Source organism: Gadus macrocephalus, chromosome 21 (assembly GCF_031168955.1).
Source record: "Gadus macrocephalus chromosome 21, ASM3116895v1".
Lineage (NCBI taxonomy): Eukaryota > Metazoa > Chordata > Actinopteri > Gadiformes > Gadidae > Gadus > Gadus macrocephalus.
The window spans coordinates 17,874,574-17,890,426 of record NC_082402.1 but is presented as its reverse complement, the minus strand read 5'-3'; the positions used below and the strand labels follow the sequence as shown (position 1 = coordinate 17,890,426).

Below are 15,853 nucleotides of genomic sequence, written 5' to 3'. Positions count from 1 at the left end.
TACACACACACACCACACACTCCCACACACACACACACACTCCCACACAAACACACACACACACACACACACACTGTTAGTGCTCGTGTTTTTGTTGTTTGAAAACAATTTAGAAGGAAAATAAATATTCCTTGAAAACATTGTCCAACCCAGGCTAGCGACCACCAACTTCCTTGGCTAGAAGGTTTTCCCCATGAGCTCCAGAAAATGAACAAATCCACTAGTTCCAATTATTTGTGTACACACCACTGCACATGCTCACAGACTTGGACACAGACAGAATTCTACGTACATTTATACCACCAACTAAAATCTATTTGATTCAGAAGTGAATGCTTAGGCTGCGTTCCAATCAGTTCAACATCACCCCCTCCTACACTTAAGGCCTTTTTATGGTCCCACGTTCCCGCAACGCAATGACCACGCAGACGCTTCGACGCAATCGTGAACGTTTATGGTTCTGCGTCAGGTTTATTAAGCGGACCAATCACAGCCCTTGCTGCTGCGTCTCCTCGATGGAAGGTTACGATTTTTGGGAGGCGCACGTCCGGCCCTTACGTTGGACAAAAGGAGGGTCCGCAAGAACGTAAGTGGTCAGTAACCCCCTTGTGTTGCGTGAACGTGGAACCATATGAGCCCTTTAACCTCTCTACTATTGAAATGTTTCTCTGCACTCAGAATTGAATACAGCTGGCATCTTCGCTCTGAATTCTAAGTATTAAGTGTCTGATTCCGTTCAGTATCTTAACTTGAAACTTGTGGATTGGCACTGTTAACTGTTAACCTAGGGCGAAAGCAAAACCGATAAATCCCTCAAGAAAGTTTCAGATTTCAGACAGACTGTATGATTCTCCGGTATAAATATTCCTACCCTTAATAAATATAAGTCATACAATTTATGGTCTGTAAAGAAGGCAGAAAATGTGGTGTAAAGGTTCGGGGTACAGAGTGAAACCACTATTGTATTTCCACCAAGGAGTTTCCTGTGGTGACACCATAGGCCATACTGTGTTTGGTGGTCTGGCGGGGCTGTTAAAAGCCTGTCAGCGGGGTTGCTTACAGGCGATACCAGCTGCCCTTTTGCTGATCAATATTTCATCAAAGGCCTAGAAAGCCCCTTGAGGCCTTGCCAAGCTTGGGACCGATCTAGGGAACAGACCGGGTGAAGGAGCGATGGAGGGAGGCAAAGTTAGTGGGTGATAATGTTGGGAGGCACCTGCTACCTTCCCTCACTCTGACCTTCTTCCCACCTATCCTAGAAGAAATGATTAATCTTGACAACCTCAGTTTATAATCTCCAACCCTCCTTTTCATAGCGTTTTTCTCTTTTACTGCTTTTTTCTGTGAGTGGGTCCAACAACAATAAATGTGACAACTACATTAGCAAAGATCTGGAGATAAACTACATTCTGAGAGAAGGCCTATTTTTGGCATAATCCCTTTCTCTCCCCCTCCCTTTCACCTTGTCTCACAACTAAAGTGTGATTAGAATTTTTTTGCGGATGAGGTCCATAGATGGTAGATGATAACTTCACCACAGTCATCAATATTAAATGTGAAGAAAAACCAAAAAGTGTTTTTGATGGAAAGAAAGTCAAGCCATGTCAAACCTTGGCATCATAGATTTGATGCATACTAAAAAATGCATCAAATCTATGAGAAGTTTTCAACTGGGAGAGAAGTTGCGAAGTTGAGATTCAAAGATGCATGACTAAAGTGTATTTGTTATCAAGCACCCACGCTTTGGCACCGTCCACACGAAAAAGATTTTTTGGTGAAACCGCATAAGTCGTGCGTTTCGGCTGACCGTCCAGACGGAGACGGCGAATCCGGTGCCCGAAGCGCATATTTCTGAAACAACCCTCGGAGATGGTTTCAAATCTATCCGGACCTATGCAGTTTCGTGTTAGGATTGGTGTGGAAGCCCGAAACGCAAACGATGACGTCATTAGCCCCCCACCAGCTGAGGGACGTCAGAGTTGCGTTGAATTTTTTATTTATTATTTTATTTGTATTCTTTTTGCAGCTTTAAATAAAGCCCCTTGATAAATTGAATTGCTAACTGTACATTAAAAAGTCTTTCTGCTCGATTTAAAAGGTGGAATCTCCTCGTGACATAATGTTTGTTTACAGCGCGCAGGCTGTATGAGCGGAGGCTTGATGCGCTCCACTTTTTTCTGTGGAGAACCAGCGCCTTGAATATTTACTACAGCGTTTCTACAGCTCGATGCGGATCGCAATGACTCCGTCTTTACGGAGATATTCCTGAACCGCATAAAACGAAACCGGATCGTTTTCGCCCGTGTGGACGGGGACTTTGACTCCAACCTATTTATTGACGCCACACCCCGTTCACACTTCCTTGGAAGCAGGAATATTAGTGATAAAGGCCCAGCATGAATCTAAATCAGGGATCACCCATGAAGAGCCTGCATTTAGTAATAAACAAGACCATCTCCAAAAGCAAAAACATTATAAGCGTATTCAATCAGACAGAGGTGGATTTTGGCAAACATAATTTAGTGTCTGAATTTGACCAGAACACCTCTTCCTTTATTACCAATTGTGGTAATAAAGGAGACTTGGAGAAGGCTCTGTGGTGATGTTCCCCTCTCTCCTTAGGGCACGCTCAATATTGACTTTCTCTTTCTATTTAATGTACTTTGAATATTTATTCACAAGCAATTGTTAAAGAATCCTAGACAATTGTGAATCTTTATTTTTTCATCTATAGCAAGTATTTTCCTTTGTACTATGACAACACAGAGCTGAGGTTCTAACGATGTTGTGCCGTGTTTGTTTCCCTTTCTCTTCCCTCGAGAAGGAGAGGAACAGAAGGACAGTGTTTCCCCTATATGCACCGAGCAGCGGCAGTACACCACTGCTGAAATATGACCGTCGCTGCTGATTTAATTTTTTTTATCGAGAGGAGAGGAGAGCTTCAGCTTATCTCTTTAAAATATGAATTTTATATAATTTTGCGCTACCGACGCTACATATCCAGGTAAATTCACACACCAGTGAGTAAAGCATAGCTATAAACGGAGAGGAACTTCCGTAAAGTTCGAAATAAATTGGCAGATTCGGTGTTGGCGGTTAGTAGATCAGTGAAACATCGTTGCGACACAATTGACACCTCTAGCTAAATGTAGTAACCTAGAGAAACAGCTACAACATTGTTTTCAGCGAACAGTGAAATGCATTGGCTTCTATGAGCTGTCGGCGTCAGCGACGGCGCTACACCGGGGCTATAGCCCCGGCAAAAAAATGTGTAGCCCCAGTTAAGCCCCTCTAGCATTTTAGCACTGTTTTGCAAATGTCGAGGATGATTTGAGAAATGTACCAAAGCGACTGAGAAAAACTGTAAAGGTTCATATGTATGCATTCTGTTCCAAATCCACGCTTGCGTGTTTGTACTGCGCCCGTACCCCGTTTACCCTATGCTGCGTGTGTGTGTGTGTGTGAGAGAGAGAGGGGACAAGAGGGGGGAGGGCGGGGGGAGTCTTTTGTTTATATCACCTATTTGTTTATATATACTCGCGCGTTAAATAAAGGTTAATAAGGTTAGCTGCAAATGGATGTTTAAATAAGGCTAGCTGAAAATGAATCGTTGGTTGATCAAGAAAAGAGTGCAGGTAGAAAATGAAGAACCAATGAATGAAGTCTCCCAGACGGCCAACGAAGAAGAGGGAGATTCGAAAAATGAATCTGAGAGAGGAACTCCTGAGCCAGGACCAGAAGGAGCACCAGGGCAGTCCATCGCTGCTATCAGCTCTACATCCCCCGTTAGCTGCACTGCTGACACAGACACCAGCCCCTCTGATTTAAGCCAGTCACCTGCTAATGAACCGAGACGGCCTCTTCTTCGGCGTTATCCGGCCACCAAAGTTGGACAGCAGGATCGCTATTTTAATCGTAGATGGTATGAGGATTACAAATGGCTTGAATATTCCATTTCAAAGGACCGTGTTTTCTGCTTTGCATGCCGCCACTTTCAACGTCCAGGAAATCATGGCGAGAAGGCAGCATTTACCCACAACGGCTACCAGAACTGGAAGAAGGCGACAAGTTCCTTCAAGACACACAATGTTAGTGTGGAGCATAAATATGCTATGGCAGTGTGGAATGAGTGGACTATTCAGAAAGAGTCTGGCTCAACAATTTGCAATGCTCTGAGTGATGGACATGCAAAAATAGTAAACGAGAACAGAGAGTATATGAGAGCAGTTGTGGAGTCATTGCGTTTCACCGCATACCAGGGACTTTCACAGAGAGGAGACACAGAGAATGACACGGCTGTCAACCAGGGAAACTTTCTTGAACTTTTACAGATGATAGGCAAATTTGACAAAACAGTTGCACAGAAAATATCTGACAATCCAAGAAATGCGAAGTACACACATCATGACATACAGAACGAAATACTGGACATTATGGCAAATATGATAAGGGATCAGATAAGTAGTGAAGTACAAGATGCTGAAATGTTTGCTTTGATGGTAGATGAGAGTAAGGACCTGAGTAAAACTGAACAAGTGTCTGTTGTGTTGCGCTACGTGAAAAATGATAAAGCTGTGGAAGAATTTCTCCATTTCACGCCAGCTGACGGTTTGGATGCAGAGTCACTTTTCGCTACAATCAAAGACACTCTGAGCAAATGTAACATTGATCACACTGCCTGTATTGCTCAGTGTTATGACGGCGCTGCAGTGATGTCCGGTGTTCACAACGGGGTCCAAGAGAAATTCCGAGAAGAGGTCCCTCAGGCAATCTACATCCATTGCCATGCACACCGCCTCAATCTAGTTTTGGTGGACTGTGTGAGAAACGTGAAGCCAGCGGGGGATTTTTTTGTTATTGTGCAAGACATGTACAAGTTTTTCTCAGGCTCATTTGTCCATGTCCATTTCGTTAAGAAGCAACGGGAACTTGAGCCCTCTCAGCAGCCCATTGAACTCAAGAAACTGTCCGATACGCGCTGGTCCTGCCAGTATCACTCGCTATGGGCAGTGCAAAAAACCCTACCCGCCATCATTGCATCGTTAAATGACATTAAGGCGCAACCAAATCCACGCAGATCCACTGATGCTCGGTCATTACTCGCACTCATTGATGCTGAATTCATCCTCCACCTTGTTCTGTTTGAGGATCTTTTTCGTACAGCAAAGTTCATGTCTGACACTCTACAGTCCCCCGAACTTTTGCTGGAGACTGCCACCGACCTCGCGCACTCAGTCATCACGGGCCTAAAAGAAAAGCGCACAGAGGACTCTTGGAGAGCCATATGGAGCAAGGCAGAGGCGCTCTGCACCAAAGTCAGTGTCGCAAAACCACCGCAGCTCCCACAACAGAAGAGGCAATCTCAACAACCTCACCATCTGCAGGACTATGTAGTTGAAGCTCCAGTTCAAACAGAGCATCCATGCATGTCCTCTCTGGATAAACTCCGAACATCCTCATTCTACCCTGTCATTGACCGACTAGTGAATGAAATGACACGACGGTTTTCAACAGAAGCAGGTGCCGTTCTCATGGGCACGTCAGCCCTCAACCCCGAAAATGCCACATTCCTTGAAAAGGAGAGCCTTGAAAAAAAGAACAAGGTGAAACACTCAGCAGCACACTGGAATTTCTGTCCATGCTTAAACCTTACAAAGACTCCTTTGAGGACATCTATAAACGTGTGCGCATTGCTGTTACACTGCCTGTAACCTCCGCATCATGCGAGCGCAGTTTTTCGTACATGCGGCGCGTAAAAACCTACTTGAGGAACAGAATGGCAAACCCTCGACTCAGCAACCTTGCCTGCCTGTCCATACACGCAGAAAGAACCAAGGCCCTGGATGTCCAGAAAATTATAGACTCATTTGCACTCAACCACAGCAATAGACGCATCGTCCTTCTGTGAGTTTTTTTTTTTTTTTTATCATTCAAACAAGCTGTTCGCACTTCTCGTTGCGGCTGCACTTTTTAGCCTATGTTATGAGTTTTACTTTTAATATGATGTAAGTTATGATGTTGTCAATGCATAGTTGTTTGTTTTCATTTAATACTTGTTGCAATTTGGATGTTTTGTCTGGTTATGGGCAGGCGCATGGTCGCTGTCCGGATCTGAATGTCACCTTCTCGTTGCGGCTGCACTTACTATTACTATTAATGTAATGTAGCCTAAGTTATTATGTTGTGATCCGAGACAATATTGTCAATGCATAGTTGTTTGTTTTAATTTATTATGCATATGAAATAAATACTTGTTGCATTTTGGATGTATTGTCTGGTTATGGGCAGGCGCATGGTCGCTGTCCGGAGCTGAATGTCACCTTTGCACGCACGTGAAACATTTCCGCCATTGCCTCTTGTATTACATTCTCGTGCTGTGTATCATAGCTTCTTTTATTGAAGAAAAAAACCAAGAACCTCTTTATAAAGTAAGTGACGTCATGAAAATCAATTATTTTCTTAGCTACCCCACGTATCGGTCAAGCCCCCCCTTAGCACCGGGAGAGAAAAAATCCTGCCGCCGTGCCTGGTCGGCGTTCAGCCGCGAGTTTAGGGACCGTCTGCAAAGTGCAAAACTGAAAACGACCACAATGGTACAATTTCAATAGCGTCACCTCTTTATGGTCCTACTACTACCTTTATTTTGACTAATATATCTCTTCTTATTTTTGAGCAACAAAATTTTTTATTCAGCAACAATTTCAGTAGTGTCGCCATTATTGACTCTAGAGCCCCAAAACTTGGTCAATAGAGGCATGGCCTCTTTATGGTCCTACTGCAACCTTTGTGATGGGGAGAGGGGAGGGAGTGGAAAGATGCATTGGTTGGAGACACAGACCTTTTCGATTGGTGTATTTGTGTTATGTGATGTTTGTTAAATAAAAGTAAATAATTGTTTTAAAGATTATACTTGTATTATGTTCAATCTCTCCATATTTCCCCTGCTCATTACTGCGCACAAAAGTACTGTATGTACACCCTTCTGGTGCTTAAACACATAGAAACCTCCCTGAAGGGTGCGCTTTGCGAGCACACAAAAAAAAGAAGAAAGAAACATTTCACCTCCACTGCTGCAACTCCATCCTAGGGGAAACACTGAAAGAGCAAGGGGGATCGGTTCTTTGGGAAGACATTCACATAGCAAACAATTGGACGGAGCCAGCTACACTCATGCAAAGGAAGGTAGCACATTATTCTGCAACACAGAGTATTGTGTGATTCGGGAACCAGGGAGAAGGGAACCAAATAAGACAAGAAACACTTACGTCCTTCCCAGACAGATAGTAGGCAGACAGGAGGCCGCCCACAAACCGGATGTTCACCTCAAACACAGAGACCTCCGTGTTCTGAAAGAGAGGAAGTCATCAGCGTTTAGATTATACTTAAAATCATTCAGAAATTCAGACTTAGTTGACAAAAACCCTACAATCCCTTTTACCCAGATCCTCCCATCTCTTGAAAAAACATTCTTGAGGCACGATGATAGTGGTTGACACATGGTATTTCTGATTGGCTTCAGTAAGATTTATGTATGGATCAGAGGGGGAAGGAGATGACACTGGTGGTCTGCGGAAAACAATTGCACAAATCTGGGTGGTGTCGAAGGCCATGGTCCCTCAAAGTGAGTGTGTTTGTGTGGCAGTTCACATCACCAAACACATACTAACACATACGTGTAAGTCCTGATATTCCCCTGCTATTTTCCTGATTGGCCGTACAACATATCCTGACATTTGTACCCTGAAAATCTTGTGGAAAAAAATAGTAACCCTGGGATAGTATTTTTTAAGTCCCACATGTAAGGGGAAACCATTAAATATCACATATAAGGGTAAACTATTAAGCTTCACATGTTAGGGTAATTCATTAAGGTTCACATGTAAGGGTAAACCATTAAGTCCCAGATGTAAGAGTAAAGGATTTAGCAAAGAATCAGAAGCTATTCTCTGCGTGTGTCGGCAGTTAACGTTTGAACCTTCAGACCTAAATAAGGTCTTTCAGCCCTCAGGTCGGTCACTCACTGGATGCTTTTTGTTTTTTGCGTCCTTCTCTGTAAACTCAGACTGTTGCAGCAGATATAAATCCCAGGAGATCAGCAGATTCTGAGTTTCCCAAACCACCCAGTCTGGCAACAACAACCACTCAATGGTCAGAGGAATGGTTGATGACCATGTCTTGTCCTGGTTATCTTTGCGGATAAGGGCTAGGTTTTCTCTAGGGACATGGTACAACCAAACCAGGGTTATGTTTACTTCTCTAGGGACATGGTACAACCAAAGCAGGGCTGTGTCTCATCAATCAGCAGATAATAATAATAATAATTTATCTTAAACATTGACATTTTTTAAGGAGGGTTTTGTTAATTTTAGTTTGCGTATAGTTTAATAATACTTTCTTACTATAATAACTTGGTTCTATTTTTATTTTAAATGGACTATTAACATTAACATAATATTACATAATATATGTAGCTATATTTTATGTTCTAATTACTATAAGGATTTTAAATAGAGTAACTCAACATTGCAATATGAAAATGTACACCAATCAAAATATATTTTTTATTTTTTTAAGAGCATACATACTGGCAAATTGTCAATTAATATGCTTTAGCTTACTGAATGGCTTACTGAATGCATGGACTACCACAGCTCTCCTGCACCAGCTACAGAATGCCTTTGTTGTGGTAGGCTACCGTAGCTGCTAGTGTGATTTAAACCTGGATCTTTTCCCCCGTTAGTACGGTTAGTTTGGGAGGGGAAAATTGATAATTTTAAGCCTTCTGCGGACTAAATCAATAGAAAGTTGTCTGCTCTGACACACAGCCCAGGTTGCTCCCGGCACGCTTCCCAATGAACTTTAGTTTGGTGTGAACCTGATCCGACCCAACTACAACCAGGGGGTGAAAGCACTGTTCTGAAAAGTAATGTTGGGGGACTATAGCTGCTTGTATTCACTCAGAACAACTAAACATTTTTGTCAAAGCGAATTGCAAAAATGCAAGACCATACAAAGTTGTTGCTCCTTTATTATTGTCCACAACAAGGACAGTTTGGAGTTTCCCTCGGATGCTTTGTCCAATAGACAACAGTTTGACATGTGTTTTACCATGTTTGGTACGCCTAACAACGTCAAGTGTTGATGCTACCCCAACCCAACCACAATTCAACAAAGTACTTGAAATGCAACGGGAGGGGCAGAGTGCATAGAAATGCTTCCACGTAACGTTGCTTTACAATTCATCTGAACATTGTATGTCTGCCCACTAGCTTTGCGTTTAGCTTTCAATGAATAAAAAACATGGATCCAGACGGTTCTTATAAATCACCCAATTTTAGCACATAAAAAGGGATATTTGCCAAATAGCAAGTTGTTTCCATCCCTGACAATTGAAATCTTACATCTCTACATCTTAAGTACAGGCCTTTAAACTCCTTCAAGTGGAACAGAAACATACACTAAACGGCTTGGTTCCACCTGTAGGGCTTGTACATCGTGAGGTCACACCGCAATGGCTACCTCCATTTTAGAAGTATGTGAGCATAGGAATGTTATTGGTAGCAATGGGGTTTTAGTCATTGTTTAATTCTTAATTATTATGTGGTGACATTGTTTTGTTTGAAATTTTCACATGAGGGACATGGAAAAACAAAGTTTTAAAATTGACCTAGATTACGGTATGATTACATTAAGTGAGGAGAGACAGAGACAGAGACACAGACAGACAGACAGATAGACAGATAGACAGATAGACAGATAGACAGATAGATAGATAGATAGATAGATTAGATTAGATACCATTAGCAGGATAAGTATAACATTGGAAGAACAGCATTCTGCTGCCATTTTGAAACTACCTCTTACACATACCTCGTACACACCACCAGAATGTTGCTGAAGCCAACTTAGAAACCGAGGCAAATTAGAAAGATATTGAATTAGATTTGCTTCTTGATTACAGTTTAGGAAGATGATACAGATGGATGTCTGTCGGGTTGTAATGGAGTTCATTATTGTAATGGAGCCAGTCTAAAATTAGCAAACCATTGAAGTTATCAGGATAAGTCACAACAAAGTTTGTTTTTGCAAAGTTTTGAAATGTTTGGAAATGTCCCTCAACCTAAGCCCCGTCCACACGGGCGAAAAACAATCTTTTCCATTCCGTTTTCCTTGGCTGCGTTTCAGGAATATCTCCGTAAAGAAAACGAATCGAGCTGCAGAAACGCTGTGTTACATAATTGAGGCAACTCTGGCGCTGGTTTTCAACCAAAAAAAAAAGAAAATGAGGCGTTTTCGCATTTTCGACCACCGAAATCGCAAGATCCACCTCGACGGTCAGGCGAAACGCACAAGACTTCTACGTCTTCACAAAAAAATAATTTCCGTGTGAACGGGGAATTCATCTTACACCCTGTACACCTGGGGCACCACAGTAACACGCTGCTTCCTTCTTTGACATTGATATATTCCTTCAAATATAATCCATGTCTCTGTACGGTATGGTTGCATAGACTAAACCCTCAGTGCAAACCACTCTGGGAACATCACCACCTGGGTTTAAAGCTATGACGTTGTTATAATGTAAGGGTACATTTCTCTTTTTCTTCAACCTTTCAGTGTTTTCTGCATTGGTTTCAATGCCACTTTCATATCACATCAGTGTGGGAAATAAAGTATTTTCTCCTTACCAGGCTGAAGTCCAGGTTCTTCTCTACCCAGGCAGTAGCCTCATCAAAGTCCTCATACATCTCCATGATGTACAGGGTATCCAAGGCATCCACTATGTTGGCTCCCTTCAGACCGCCTGGAACACACAGAGGGAGACATTAACAACCACTTTATAGTACCATTCAACCGAGTACCATCTTGGAAGTTGAAGATACCGTCCTGCTGGCCTGAGCAACACTGAGCAGGACCAGGACGCCACATCTGGAGCTCTGAGAGAGGAGCCTCCCCTTCAGAGCAGTACCACAAGCCTTCAGTATCAAAACCTAAGGACTGAACTGTGAGGCTCTATGAGGAACTATTACTGTAACTAAAGGCGGTTTGTAATTAGAAATTAGGCCCCCACGTGATTAACAAATACCTGTTTTCTAATGTATAAAGACTGACGGCTAATGCCATGATGCTTTGATTTCTTTGGATTGAGGCATTTTCTCAAGAGGTAAATAGGTAAATAAAGACTTTCTTTATTATTCTCTACGAACTTTGGGACCCATCACGTTCCTCAAATTTTCCCCTAGAGACTCCATTCCAATTGTAAAATGTTCAGATTAGCTTGGAATCGCCCGCTTCTTTGCAGATTAATTTGATATTTTATACTTTAAGATATTCTACTCATTCAATACTATTTTTACAATGGAGGATGACACTGACATTCTCTGACATTTCACCTGCTTCATACTTCGTAACTTGGTCTATTTTATATCGTTAAGCTTCGTTCAAACGTTTAACAAATCAACACACTTGTATCTTCAACAATCATGAAATAATAATAAAACAGAATTCAATATAATTTATACTTTATTCAGAATCACAGTTTCATTTCATACCAGCTTCGTATTTCTCATTGAGTTACATTGATGACGAGGGAATTCAGGCAGTGTTGCCAGATTGGACGGTGAGGCCAATGCGGACGTCGCGGAGCCTAAACAACATAAATATTTAACCTTTAACCATGTTTAGCTTAAATGGTTACATCTTTTCATGTTAGTGGCGCTAAAATGATAAATCGATTGAAAATATAATGTATATCGGGAGTTCGTCTGTGGGGACCCCCTCTGCTATACACTACTACTATCACCACCACCACTTCTAAAACACTACTAGAGCTACCAACACCTCTAATATACTACTGCTGCTACCACCGCCGCTAATATACTACTGCTGCTACCCCCGCCGCTAATATACTACTGCTGCTACCCCCGCCGCTAATATACTACTGCTGCTACCCCCGCCGCTAATATACTACTGCTGCTACCCCCGCCGCTAATATACTACTGCTGCTCTACCACCATCGCTAATATACTACTGCTGCTACCCCTACCACCGCCGCTAATATACTACTGCTGCTACCACCACCGCTAATATACTACTGCTGCTACCACCGCCGCTAATATACTACTGCTGCTACCCCCGCCGCTAATATACTACTGCTGCTACCACCACCGCTAATATACTACTGCTGCTCTACCACCATCGCTAATATACTACTGCTACCACCACCGCTAATATACTACTGCTGCTACCACCACCATCACTGCTAATATACTACTGCTGCTACCACCACCACTAATATACTACTGCTGCTACCACCACCATCACTGCTAATATACTACTGCTGCTACCACCACCACTAATATACTACTGCTGCTACCACCACCATCACTGCTAATATACTACTGCTGCTACCACCACCGCTAATATACTACTGCTGCTACCACCACCATCACTGCTAATATACTACTGCTGCTACCACCACCGCTAATATACTACTGCTGCTACCACCACCAATAATATACTACTGCTGCTACCACCACCATCACTGCTAATATAGTACTGCTGCTACCACCACCAATAATATATACTACTGCTGCTACCACCACCGCTAAAATACTACTGCTGCTACCACCACCGCTAATATACTACTGCTACCATCACTGCTAATATACTACTGCTGCTACCACCACGATCACTGCTAATATACTACTGCTGCTACCACCACCACTAATATACTACTGCTGCTACCACCACCACTAATACACCACTGCTGCTACCAACACCGCTGATATACTACTGCTGCTACCACCACCACTAATATACTACTGCTGCTACCACCACCACCGCTAATATACTACTGCTGCTACCACCACCATCACTGCTAATATACTACTGCTGCTACCACCACCACTAATATACTACTGCTGCTACCACCACCGCTAATATACTACTGCTGCTACCACCACCACCACCACCGCTAATATATTACTGCTGCTACCACCATCGCTAAGATTCTACTGCTGCTACCACCACCACCACTACTGCTAATATACTACTGTTGCTACAATATGGGTATCAATATGGGTATCGTAGAAAGCTGAAGTTAATAACGTACAATATTAAGATTATCGTTCCACTGATTATCAAAGACCATATTTGTTATATTACCAATTATCAATATCACTAATTTCATACAATATCTTCTTGTTCAATATTATTTCATGGGTATTTTTTGTATGCAAGTTCATCTGTCACTGCTCCCCAATAGGTCCAGTGAACTGGCCCAAGTACTGCCTACAACCTACGTCCAGCTCAAGTACTGCCTAGAGCCTGGGGTCCAACCCAAGTACTGCCACAGTTTAGGTCCAGCCCAAGTACTGCCACAGTTTAGGTCCAGCCCAAGTACTGCCTACCTACAGCATAGGCCCAGCCCAAGTACTGCCTACCTACAGCATAGGATCAGCCCAAGTACTGCCTGCCTACAGCATAGGACCAGCCCAAGTACTGCCTACAGCTTAGGTCCAGGCCAAGTACTGTCTACAGCTTAGGTCCAGCCCAAATACTGCTACAGCTTAGGTCCAGTGAACTGGCCTAAGTGCTGCCTCAAGCCTTGGTCCAGCTCAAGTACTGCCTACAGCATTATTTTAGTGAGTTGGCTCAAGTACCGTCACTAAAATATGGACTGCATAGTTTAAGAGCTGCCCTTGCTAAAAACGAATGGCGCTTTTCCAGCGGCGAGTACGCTTCGGACCAAGCACGCCTCAGCCCAGTGAGGGTATAGCGGTATAGCCCAGCTCAGTTACGGCTCATGTTTCCACCGCCGACAGTACCCTGATGGTAGGGGGCGGTTTAAGCCGTAAGGCGATAGCCGCGGCAGCTACGTAAGCATCGTGATCTCATAGCAGCCTGACACAGTGTAGCCTGCTAATAAATCCAAGGAAAAAGAAGAACGCAACACAATGAACAAAGAGCAACAATGTAGGATGTCCAAGAAGGACGGCAAACTTTTGCGCGACATTTTCTTCAATAAACAAAGCTCTCGCCATTGTCCATAAATACCTTGCGGGTAATGTATTAGGTTGTTATTATCCCCCTGTCGCAAAGTGGAAGTGACGATTCTGTCATCCGAACAACGGACGGCATGTGTAGCTCGAACTTGCCGGCACCCTTTCAGGCGTCTCACTCCCCCAACAGAGGAGTACTGCGAGACGAGTACGGGTCAATATGGCTAAGTCCAGATCACGACCACTTTTGGTGGTGGAAACGTGTCCCGTGCCGCACCTTTGCAGACTGAACTGATCCTCCCCACCCTCTGGTGGAAATGCGCCAAAAGGCTTGCAAAAACAAACCTTTACACAGGCAGCAGCCATGTAGTGGCAGCAGAGACAAATTAACAATGGAAAGTACATCAAAATCAATCCCTTCAGTAAAATTCTGGGATGTTTATATCTAAGGATTTCTGTGCGATTGGCAGGATAGCATCAAAAGATTACATTTTTCATTTGACTGTAGTAAGTAAATTTTTCCCTAGGTCAGGGGTAACTTATTCATCCAGTTTTTGTCAGTGGGGTTGCAATTAGGGAATATTGATTGCGTCACAAATTCTTTGAAAAAGGTATTTGAGAAGAATACAGGGAATAATCACTCAAAATTGCCACAGACCGATTTTTGTCATACAGCTTTGTATATAGGCTGGCTCAAATACTGTCCAGTGCGTATGTCCAATAAGCCAGGGCCGGCGATTGCTATAGGCGAACTAGGCTATCGCCTAGGATTATGGTCCGTAGTTCATGCAATGCAATGACGCTTTGACGTAGTTGTGAACCTCTTATGGTTCAGAGGGCGAAAAATTGGAACGGGGCCGCAAAACTCAATCTCGCCTAGGGCAACCAAAGGGCCAGAGCCATCCCTGCAGTGAGCTACTATACTTCTAGTAGAGTTCAGGCTATATAACAACCTGGAATATATGAAATGCATATTTGTGAAATCACTATATGGCAGCCTTTTTTTGTAACAACATCGTTGTGTCATGTGGACCATGACGTAGTGACTGGTTAGTTGCTGTTAGTACCACACAACCGAAACACTTACAGCCCTACCCCATCCAGAAAGTTTCTGTTGTGTTCGTCAGATTACGCCATACTTTTTTTGGGTTGTTTGTTTGCCTGGTGTTTCTGTAGTATTTATTTTGTGTATGTGTAGTGTTTATTTTGTGTTTCTTTAGTGTGTGTGTAGCGTTGTGGGATTGAGTGGGGTTGTTGCCCCTGATGCTGGCTAGGGGTATATTAGGGTGCCTGCCCGCTCAGCCGTGCTGGGCCACATAGGTTTCCTCCTTTTTGTTTATTTTGTATGTTGTTGTCGTCTTGTTTTGGTTTGTAGTGACATTATGAACACACAACACCCCATATTTCTTCATCTTCTATTATTACACCATGACACAATTTACTTTTATACCTCATGTTGAGTTACGTATAACGATAAATACTTTTATTTAATTTAGTATTGAATCAAAGATATGTCACTTATGGGATAACTCTTTTGGTTTTGTCACAACCCGTAGCAAGATTGTATGGGGGTCGACTGATATAGGGGAGGAAGAGAAAACTAAGACTCTAGCAAATAGTTATCAGAAAACTTTTTAGCAAATAGTTATTTTGTGTTGTGTGACGTGGGGAGAGAAAGGGGGCTGTGTGTTTTCCACTTAAGCAAAAAGGTTTGAGTAAAGCAACGATAGGGCAAGAAAATGGAACCTCAACAGATCTGGCTTGATCTGTAGTTCCAACCATTCTCTCCCCAATCTCCTGGTATCTCGTTGCAGGCCTTCTCTCATGAGATGTCCGGGGAAGGGGTTATA

At 43.0% G+C, this 15,853-nt stretch overlaps 1 protein-coding gene across 1 annotated transcript in view; it reads right to left on the bottom strand.

Annotated features, from left to right (window-relative positions):
- The window catches only part of man1a1 (mannosidase, alpha, class 1A, member 1), a 99,673-nt gene that overhangs the window by 42,997 nt on the left and 40,823 nt on the right, over positions 1-15,853 (bottom strand). Inside the window, exons 3-4 of the mRNA XM_060042107.1 lie at positions 10,689-10,804; positions 7,266-7,346 (exon numbers count right to left, since the gene is read on the bottom strand). Coding sequence (XP_059898090.1) covers positions 7,266-7,346; positions 10,689-10,804 — 197 coding nt within the window. The remainder of the gene's footprint in view (positions 1-7,265; positions 7,347-10,688; positions 10,805-15,853) is intronic.